The sequence below is a fragment of the Cherax quadricarinatus genome, chromosome 19 (assembly GCF_038502225.1).
Source record: "Cherax quadricarinatus isolate ZL_2023a chromosome 19, ASM3850222v1, whole genome shotgun sequence".
Lineage (NCBI taxonomy): Eukaryota > Metazoa > Arthropoda > Malacostraca > Decapoda > Parastacidae > Cherax > Cherax quadricarinatus.
In genome coordinates, this window is record NC_091310.1 from 47,728,510 (window position 1) to 47,739,939 (window position 11,430).

At 41.1% G+C, this 11,430-nt stretch overlaps 1 protein-coding gene across 1 annotated transcript in view; it reads left to right on the forward strand.

The window, feature by feature from the left end:
- The window catches only part of LOC138852946 (uncharacterized), a 14,818-nt gene extending 6,323 nt beyond the window's left edge, over positions 1-8,495 (forward strand). The window contains exon 2 of the mRNA XM_070086804.1: positions 7,202-8,495. Within this exon, the coding sequence (XP_069942905.1) occupies positions 7,202-7,840 (639 nt within the window). The 3' untranslated portion in view covers positions 7,841-8,495. The remainder of the gene's footprint in view (positions 1-7,201) is intronic.
- Positions 8,496-11,430: the final 2,935 nt, after the last annotated feature.

Sequence of the window (11,430 nt, forward strand, 5' to 3'; positions counted from 1 at the left end):
TGAAATTGGACTCCAAACTAACCATGAAGAACCATGTTGTAAATCTTGCAAACAAGGCAGCCCGGAAGCTTACAGCACTTCGCCGTATCTCGCATCTACTTGAAGGTAGGGGTTGCAAGATTCTGTACGAGGCACAAGTACGCTCACACCTTGAGTATGCTCCACTTTCTTGGTTTGCCTGCCCCCCCTCTCATCTGCGACTGCTTGACAGAGTAGAGAACAGAGCAAGACGTCTCATCTCTCACCTGGACCCATCCTGGATAGATCTGTCATTTCAGCAGAGCCTTCAACATAGGAGGGATGTGGGTGGCCTTACTGTTATGTACAAGGCCAATATTGCCAAAGTACCACACTTGGATCCACTTCGAGGACAGCGTGAAACAAGCTTTTATGCCACAAGACGGGCAGAAAGCAGCAACTTCACTCTGGCTGTACCTTTCTCCAGAACATCACTCCATCTGAGATCATATATACCCAGGATGACTCGATGGAACACATTCGTACAGCATAATGATGTCAACGAGATAAAGTCAGTTGATCAAATGAAAATGCTGGCCCACAGATGGCTCCAACTCTCAGTAGTAGTACCAGTTCCTAGTAACCAGTTACCAGTAACCAGTGTACCAGTAGATGACTCACTACCAACCATCTCTGCGTGAATCACTGTCTGTATTCATATTAAGAGATAAGATAAGATTTCGTTCGGATTTTTAACCCCGGAGGGTTAGCCACCCAGGATAACCCAAGAAAGTCAGTGCGTCATCGAGGACTGTCTAACTTATTTCCATTGGGGTCCTTAATCTTGTCCCCCAGGATGCGACCCACACCAGTCGACTAACACCCAGGTACCTATTTTCTGCTAGGTGAACCCACAGCAGTATTTCAAACACCCCCTCACATATGGGTACTGGGGTTAGTCAGTCTTACGAGAGAGAGCAAGGAGGCAGGTCACCGGCTGTTTGGCGCTTCCCGCACTATCCATAATATACGTACTACCAGCCTACGTGAGTATTTCTTTACCCTATCCACGTGTTCGAACCCCACATGATAAATGGTGACAGCGGTGTGGGCGTGGATTTAAGGGTATTTCAAGACATTAGAAGACTGTTTGTGGGGAGCCGGCGGGTCAAAGGTGAACCGTAGCTAGCCGCTTACCCTCACTCACCACCTCCACCCTGTACTCCAGCCTGCAAGCCTGTTGCAGCCGTTTTTCAAGCTTCCTGGCTTAGTTCGTGTGCTAATTGCTTCAATCTCCGAGGGGTTGACCCGGATTTTGCAATTAAGCCAGTCAGTAAGCCAGACTGTGGAAGTGAATGCCAGTCAGCCTGTCATCCAGCCTGTCTCCTGTCATCCACCTGCTCCTTCATGCTGTGTGCATCTTTACCCGTCTTCCAGTCAGCCATTCTCGTGGGTTAAGCCAGTCAGCCAACCCAGCTTCTAACCCAGCTGAGAGAGAAAAGTAAGCCACGCAAGTTCCTCTGAAGTATTGTTTCATATATTGCTTTGTGCTCCCAGTTGGATGCTAAGAGTGGTCTTCACCATCCCTGTGGCATAGAGTGGCTTATCAAGCCACCTTCGTGGGTAGTGAGTGGAGTGCGCGCCAGTGAGCGCCAGCGAGAGTCACTCCCACCACCACCCGCCACTCTACTCACACCACCACCACCACCACCACCACCACCACCACCACCACCAGCCACCCACCTCATCTACCTGTGGTTGTTTGCACCATTGTATCGGGTCCTAATACTGTTTTGGCTCACATAATTGGTCAAGATTGTAGCTGAGCACCAACGATAAAGCCAGTTATGTGAGTTCACCGAGAAAGCGCATTTCTTCCAACAACAGTGAGTGTAGGAGGCGTCAGTCATCACCGCGCAGGAAAACCTTTGACAACCTACCCTCATCACCAGTCATCCCGTCTACCACTCCAGACTTCAGTGATAATTTTCTGTTTAGAGAGATTTTTTCTTGCATTTAAAGACATTTGCATGTGTGAGACATTTATAGTGAATTTCTGTGTACTCTAAGCCTTGTGTTTTCAGTGTAGACTCAGTGTTTCTTTGACTCATTATATTTTGCAATATTTTTCAGTGATATCGCTCATCTTATATTTTTTTATCTGTGTTTTTTTTATGCTACTCTCTGTCTGTAGTAAGTATTAGTGTGTAGTGTACCAGTCAGTCACTCTGTGTGAAGTGATTAATTTTTTTTTTGTATTCTTTCAGCATTGTATTATCCAGTAATTGTCATTGTATTTCATGCAGTGATATTCATCCCAGTATTCCAAATTATCCATTTAATTCTATGTGTACCTTTTTTTCGTATGCCAGCAGTGTCTCATTCCTCTAATTTTTTCGCAGACTTGTGTACCATTATTTTTGCCAGCAAATTTTTGTCGTATCAGTCACAGCAAGATTTTGTTGTAAGAATATACTAAAATAATGAATACGTGATTAAGTGTTGTGTGCCCCGCCACTTGTAAGTGTTACACTTGCCTCACCACTTGTAAGTGTTACACTTGCCCCACCACTTGTAAGTGTTACACTTGCCCCGCCACTTGTAAGTGTTACACTTCCGTTTTGTTCCTTGTTTTATTTTTATTCATAATTTTTATATTTCTTTGAACAAATTCACTCTTAGTGTAATTTCAATTTCTTTTTAACGTAAAGTGTTTTCTTTACTCTGTTTGAGTAAATTGTTTTGTCTAATTTACAATTAAGAGTTAAAGTGTTCAATCAGTTTTTCTTCATATTTTTATTTTTATTATTTCATGTGAGTTTTCCCAGTGTAACTTTATTACTGCAGTGATTATTTCTATGCCTTATTTTGTTGAACTTGTTCTGCAGTGAATTATTTTCTTTTATTGATATTTTTATGCTTTATTTTTCTCAGTTCATTATTGTTTGAGCCTTGTTTTTCATTTTATTAATTTTCCTGTTGTTGTCTTTGCATTATATTTTAATTTTGTTTATGCATTCTTAGAAAATATTTAAATTTCCCAGTTATCTCTCGTTGCATACAATTTAGTAATTTTATTTTATACTTTTTACATTGATTTAAAATTTTATTAGTTAATTCCTTTATTAGCAAGAGTAAAGACAGCTCATTTTGATTTTAATTCTGTCTCCAGTAATATTTTTACTTGTATATTTCAATGTAATTTTTATCTTGGCCAATAGTCCTTTACATTGAGTTGTCCTTCCTCTTGCAGTGTATCTTAGACATTTTTTTATTACTTATGCAGAATTGTTAAGCATTTTCTTCCACTTAAGCTTACTGTGTCATTTCTCTAATTTTTTTTTTTTGCCTTATGTCCTTGAGTAAGTTCCCTGAGATCATGTTCCAGTCACTTTTGAATGTTCACTTAGTGTATCATGCCAGTCAAAGTCAATATGAATCAGTCCACAGTACCAACATTCCCTTACTGACTGAAAGACAATACCTAGCCCTTGAGCAATGTGTTTGTTCTCACAGCTTGTATCTGAGATTTGTTAAAGTGCTGCGAAATGTGAAGTTCAGATTAAGTTCCTATAGATCCGTGAATTACTTATTAACGTAGCCGAGCGGTCAGGCACTAGTAATACTGTCACTCCTGTCTGGACTCCAGCCACAATATCATGCACGCAGGATAGTGCGACTACTATCCTTGCGATGGCGACTTGTTCAAGTATTCGTTCCTTCCCAGGGGATGCTTTGAGAAGAACTTTACTTGCAACGAGTTATGCCATCTCTTGCTGATACCACAAGCCATTGCAGAAAGACGTTTCTGTGGCTAGTGTGCTCACTTGAGTGTTGTTGTTGTCCCTTGTGTTTCAGATTGTGATCCCATCCTAGTTGACAGTAATCAGTGCATTGTAAGAAGTTATTTCTCGAGTAACTTCCACGTTGTTAACGTTTGTAAGTGAAGTTTATAGCTGATACCTCGTGTCACTGTGTGCGACTCAGATTGAATATCAGCATTGTTCACCGTGTTCATTTCTTTTCTGCTGTGCTTGCAGTTTGAGATAGTAGATTCGTTCTCCCTTGCTCATATTGCGTGTTATAGCGTTAATTTTTTTCAACTGGGGGGAGTCATCCACTCCACCGAGTTTGTTCATTCCTCCAGTAAGAAAGAACCGATCCCTTGTGTTCTGGTGATTCGATTCCTGCTCCAGGAAGATCTTATTCTTAATGTGAAGCCACCAGCACCCATCAGTGACTTTGTCATGAACCAAGAATTACTGTATCGAACAGCCGAGTTGGGTACTCCTAGCAGAAGAGTATACCAGTTAGTAATTCCACAGTCACTAGTTCACGATGTACCAGGTGTTGCACACCCTGGTATGGATCGTTCAGTAAAACAATCCAGATTGAAATACTTTTGGTCTCGTATGGCAACTGATATTTCTGAGTATGTTAAGAAATGTAGTGTCTGCATGCAACATAAAGGTAATGCTAATGACCCTAATCCAATCCAAGTGTATCCAACTACTAGCGAACCGTGGGAAAGAGTTGCGCTAGATTTGTTAACTAATTTCCAATGTTCCCTCCAAGGCAACAAACATCTATGTGTTATGGTAGACCATTTCACCAGATATTGTGAGTTAGTTCCTATTGCAGATAAGACTGCCGAGACAGTAGCTAAAGCGTTTAAAGAACGCATAATCTGCAGGCATACCACCCCTAAGTCCCAAGTAACAGATAATGGAGGTGAATTCTGTAATGAGATTCTTGAAAATTTGTGCACCTTGTACAAGATCTCTAAATCCATCATTGTTCCTCATCATCCTGCCAGCAATGGGTTAGCGGAACGAACCAATAAGAAAGTACTTGATGTCTGAAAGCCACTATCAATCCCAACAGTGAAACTTGGGATGAAGTTATACCTGATGTGCAGTGTGCTATAAATTCTGCTTACAATGTTTCTATAGGTGACACTCCACATTATGCATTGTACGGTGTAGATAAACGTTTGCCTTATGAGTTGTTATATTCTAATCCGAAACTAAATTACAACCCTGATGATTTCATAGCAACTCGTACCAGCTTAGCTCAAAGTGTTTTTAGAAAAATCCGTGAAACACTTCATAAATCAACAGCAGAATTTACAAGAGTCGCAAACACTCGAGCAAAGCCATCCAAAATCAAAGTAGGTTCGAGAGTTATGCTGACTAATTTTAACAAAACGTCTGCAATGCCAAAGCTTGATCAAAAGTTTGTTGGTCCTTATCGAGTAGTTGAACATATCACTGGTAATAAGTATAAGGTTAGAGAAATTAGTACTGGTCAGTATAAAGAATTGCATTTAGATCATATGAAGTTAGTATGTGATGATAATGATGTTCCAACCCAGACTAATGTGACAGACTTTGACAATCCTCCTGATCCTGTACTCTCTTCCTCTGATACTCAATCAGACGATCAACCTGAATGTCGTTATTCGCTACGTACACGACAGGTATTGAGAAATCCTCAAGTATCATTTGTAACTACCAATTCAGATTTGCCTCAAATACAGCATGAGTTAGCCAATGGAACAGAGTTTGATCCTCCCAGAGATGACACCCATTCTGCATATGTCAATCTTACCCTAGCAGAGTTGGGGTTAAATTTAAATAACCTGTATAGATGAATAATTACAGTATCAACTTATCAGTATTCAAGAATTTTTTTTTTGTGTTCACGTTCTCTCTGAATTCTGAGAGTTAACAGTCTAGATTTGAGTGCACCGAATCTGCCTTTCTGATAAACACTTCTTTCTTTGTATATATTCCTTCCTCAGAATCCGTAGATCACATGAATACAGATCGATCAATCAAAATTTTTTTTTTATCACTTCTATTGTGTAATCTCAACGTTGAGTTTCATTCGATGAGTTTTCGTTGAGCTTCATTCGATGAGTTTCATTCGTTGAGTTCCATTCGATGAGTTGTGCTATATTATACCTTGTATTGCATTACAGTTTCAGTTACGTAAGCTTCCATTCCAATGTTCTACTTATGTATGTTATAATGTTCAATTGTTGTGTACTTTGACATTGTATAGAATCAGCCCAAGCCGTATACCTGCCATCTCTAGTTTGTATTAGTTGTATGTCGGGACGACATACATTAGCATCGCCGAGCTCTCAGAAGTAGTACCAGTTCCTAGTAACCAGTTACCAGTAACCAGTGTACCAGTAGATGACTCACTACCAACCGTCTCTGCGTGAATCACTGTCTGTATTCATATTGCTGCTGACCACAGCAGTATTTCAAACACCCCCTCACATATGGGTACTGGGGTTAGTCAGTCTTACGAGAGAGAGCAAGGAGGCAGGTCACCGGCTGTTTGGCGCTTCCCACACTAACCGTAATATACATACTACCAGCCTACGTGAGTATTTCTTTACCCTATCCACGTGTTCGAACCCCACATGATAGAGATTAAACCAACCATAGCAGTTATGGTTGGTTTATTATTGAGAAGATAATGTGACAATATATGACAGCTTTGTTTAATTAAAACAAAAGTATTTTTACTTTACCTGAGAATTTCCTAGTTAATATACATAGTATACAGTTGTACAAGCAACAAGTGCTTGTACAACTGTCACAGCTATGGTTGGTTAGTATTTTGTTACTACAACACAAGCCTCAGTACTCTGATAAATATTTTCTCCCATTATGGCTATAATCTATATTTTATACTATAACACTTTCCAGCATGATGCATGATGCTCATTTAGAGAAATTCAATATTATAATTACAAGGTGACTCCAGCAAGTACTCTCCTGGTTAGCACTAGTAGCACATTATTATTTTAGTTTGCTCTCAGATTTCTACTTCTATATAAAAGTTATACATTATTGTTTGCATGAAACAAAGTATACACAACACAGTGACACTAACGAAATTCTTGATATATTTCCGTTCACAGTGTTAATGTTTTATGCTTCTGAGGGAAGCTTCCCCGATGCTGGAGGGCCACTTGACTCAAGAGAGTTCGAATTTCCTTCCCTCGGATCGAATCTACCTCTTATTTTCTCAGGCGCTGTATGATTCCTACGGATTTAGTGCTCTCACACAAATGTTTTAATAATAGGTTTTGAAAAAACTTTCATATTAAAATATTTAGAGTTTGAGAGAGATGAGAGAGTGTCATGGTAAATTTAGCTTTATTTTGGATTCACTCCTATACTATACTGTTTTCTTTATAGTAACTGTTACACTGTGTCTTCAGAGGATGGTTGACCCCAACGACGTGCTGCCGCTCGAGAGTCAGAGTGGTTCATCGTCTTCCTCTCTCCACGACCTGTCTGCCTCGTCAAGTGATTCCTTAATTGTGGATCCTCGAGAGACTATGCCTGAGACCGCACACAGTAGCTATCACCCTGACACTATCCACCCATCAGGGTGTATGCTGGGAGTATCACAAAGTGGGTATGTTCCTGGCACAGTGTGCAGTGTCCGCTCGTCTGCAAATCTGCTGGGGGTAATACCAAAGACATATCCCTCAAATTTACAGGAAAGAACACCTAGCCATTCCAAAGCCTCCGTTCTTGAAGGAGTCACGGCTACACGGCCTGTTACAAGAAAAGGTTACCGTCACAGATTCAGCAGAAAGTACTTGCCCGACGGAGAAGAGAAAGAACAACGTAAACGAAATCTGAATAACATAGCGTCAAAAGTTTACCGCGAAAAGAATAAAACATCTAGAAATAAGTTGCCACAAGAGTTGAAGGAAGAGCAGGAGAAAAACGAAATGCTGAAACTCGACAGTGAAATTTTGAAAGAGCAGATCACCTTGTACCGGACACTTATCAGTGAACAATTGCTTGTCACTCAGCACATGCAAGAGTCTCCACCTGACACTGCCTGACACAGCACCTGACACAATACCTGTCATAGTGCCTGATACAGTACCTGACATAGGGAACCTAATATTAGGGAGTCACTACCCGACACATTTTATAATTAAACATTAAATCCCTAAGGGTCATTCATCACCTGCTACTACTCGCCACAGTTTCTGCTCTGGTTAAGACTCAACAGGTGTAACAATACTTCAGGTGCCAGAGGATGTTCAGACATGCCTAGGCTCCGGGACTCATTCTCCCATGGGTTCTAGTTGAGTGGCAGTTCATCCACAAAGAATGCTCTTTTTGGAAAGCGACTACTTGGCCAAGCTTTTGCCTACCCTTGTGAGTGTTATAAGCAGTATGTAGGACACTTCTGGCAGCCCAGCCACCGTGGAGAGAAGTCGTCGTCGTTCCTGCTCTTCAGCTGAGCAACTCTGAACACTGTTGCTCGAGAATTTACTTGGGTTATCCTGAGTAGTTCTTCACCAGAGCTGAGAGGAGACTTGCTTGCAGTCACTTCGAGCCCCATCCCATCAAGAGGGTAAGGCGGTGACTTGCTTGCTTGTTCACCCCTCTCATCCCCATCCCCCCATCCTCCCCTCACCCATACATCAACACTGGCCCACACACTTAACACACTACATACATTGCTATCCTTCTGACTGTCCTATCTTCTTATTTTTCGGCAACTTCGCTTTGGCGAGTTAACACAAGGCATTTTGACCATCTGGTAGCCCGTGTGGTTTTTTAAAATCCAGCCGATCTTTGCCTTGGGCCCTTTCCCCTCACTACTCGAGGGTAGGCTATCTTAGGGGCTGACCTTCATAAGTCAGCTGAAATAGGATGTTAGGCTAACATTAAGGAAAGATACCTTTTTGTTAAGCAACTCCTCTGCCAGATGCACCTTCCCAGGCATCATGGCGAGGATTCGTGTAAGATTACGCATTGATGGAAATCAAATGTCCATGAAAGACATTCTCAAATGTATTTGCTCTAATTCAACTGTTGCTCCAGTGGATGTTTTTCAAACCCACGCTGGAGCAGTACTTCTCCTCTCTTCGGAAGAAGAGTTACTTCAACTCCTAAAACATGATGTCTTGGATAAACTAAGACTTCTGGTGTTATCCCAGTTGCACCTGACAGCTATCAAGCTCAGAGGACTGTGTTTGTGGCCAGAATCAACAGTTTTATGAAACACAGCACTGTTAATGAAATTGTTGATAACATTAATGCCGAGAATTCTGACCTTAGGGCTGTAGAAGCACACAAATTCTCGAATCACAACAACAATAAGGTAACTTTAAAATTAATACTCGAGACACCTGAGGAGGCCAAACTTGTGTGTCAAAATGGCTTCAAATGTTTCAGTACCAGATGCACATCTGACCAAATTTCTATGGAACGTTTTGTCAGTGTGACACAATGTTTCAAGTGTTATGCCTTTGGTCATAACAACAACAAATGCAGTACACAAGGGCAAATTTGTAGCATTTGCTCTGGCCAACATTCCTATCGTGATTGTACCAATAAAAATACACCTAAATGTGTCCTCTGTAATGGAAATCATCATGCTGTTTCTGCTATTTGTTCTGAAAGAAAAAAGGAAATGCAGAAAATTCTTGACGCCAAGAAACTATCCACTTCTAAGAAGACCACTTCCCAGGCACCGCCAACCATGTCCCAAACTTCCTTCCCAGCTTTGCCTGGATCAAGTGGGACTCCTCAGGTCTCTACCAATGGTTCCAATGTTTGGAATTCTGCCCCTCTTGGAGCGCCCCAATCTAACCCTCACTTACAACAGACACAACAACAAGGTTCAGTCGCATCTCATGTGTCTCAGGTATCCACAGACGGGGATATAACGAGAGCACAACTAATGTACTTGGTGGCCACAGACACAGCAGGTGGTGATATTCAACTCTGCTCTCGTGTTTTGAATGATCTGTTAATGGCTAATGGGATCACTCCCATCATTATCCCTGAAAATGTGAAGGCCATTATGACCCAGCCTTCTCATAACAAGAAGTATGTACCATACTCTACATCTAAAAATAAGCCTAAGTCATCCCTGGCCCAGGGATCGCCCTCCTCGCAAACCCAGGTTGACAACTCCTCTCAACCCGATAAGTCAACACCTGAACATAACAATGCCCCAGAAAGTGGTGCCTACTCTCTCGCTATCGTAGCTGATCCTGTTGAACAGGAACTTTCCCAAGGTAACTCACCTTGCCTATCTAATATTCCCTTGGAGCCTACACAGTCTCCCATTAGCTCTCACGAGCCTCTGCTTCCTGAAATTGAAAATAGCATACCTCAGTTTTATGATGATGACTCTGACGACTCTAACGATTCTAATGAGTCTGTTAATATTACTGCCTCTAGTGAAGATGATGGCATTTTTAATACACAAGCATCCACGCAAAAGCTCCCTCCTCCCCTTGAAGAGTCCAGCAGGGATAATGTAGATACAACACATGACATTACTTGCAGGCGTTCAGAACGCAGTGTACGAGCGAAGAATAAGCAATAATGGGGATTACAATTTTCCAACTTAATGTTCAACATTTCTTTAATAACCGTTACCTTCTTGAGGTTGAACTACATAACTACAATCCCGATGTTATACTTTTGAACGAGACAGCTGCAAGAGTTGATCAACATATTAAATTACGTGGATACTGTACTGTGGAGAAATCGAGAGGACCGTTTAGTGGTGTAGCCATCTTAGTTAAATTAGGATATACATTTAAAAATATTCATGTGGATGAAGATAACATTCTTGCAATAGAACTAACAACGTCGCATGGACAACTAGTGATAGGAACTGGATATTTTCCCCCGAGACAGCCATATATAGAGTCAATTCCTCTACATAGGATATTAAGCAGAAATATTCCAACAATTCTAGCTGGAGATTTTAATGCTCATCACCCTGCCCTCTTCAACTGTGGAGCTGGTATTCCACTGGGTGACTTAAAAGGAAAACAACTCTTTAATATCATGACAGCTAGAAACTTGTCATTTCAAGGCCCATTCTTCAAATCGTACATTGGACACCAGATATAGTCCTGACAAACAGAGACTGTGACATCTTTCACTGTCGTATATCTCCTGGTGGAAATGTAGGATCTGACCATATCCCTGTTATAATACAACTACAAACTTCTCCATTTAGAATACCTGTAACTCCTAAACCCAATCTTAACACCCTAGGATTTGACCCCTTCAGGGCATATCTGGGTGAAGATGAAATTGTGTCTTTGGAAAATCTACCTTCCAGTGCAATTGATGATGCAATCAGGTCCCTGCACAATCGAATAATTGAAGCTACCAATGCAACTTGCCAATTAGCTTCCACAAAGATATACCAACAATAAAAACCTACTAGAGAAATTAGAGACACTTTAAGAAATTATCAAGCAGAATGTCGAAGGCATCTTCAAACGCGACAACCACCAGCAGCTACACTGCACCGATTAAGGCACGAATTAATTAACATGATTAGTCAACACAAACGAGACATATGGAAATTTCTAGTTCTTCAAGCTAATCAATATAAACGTGAACCAGCAAAATTTTGGAGTAAGATCCGACAACTTTTAGGGGCAAA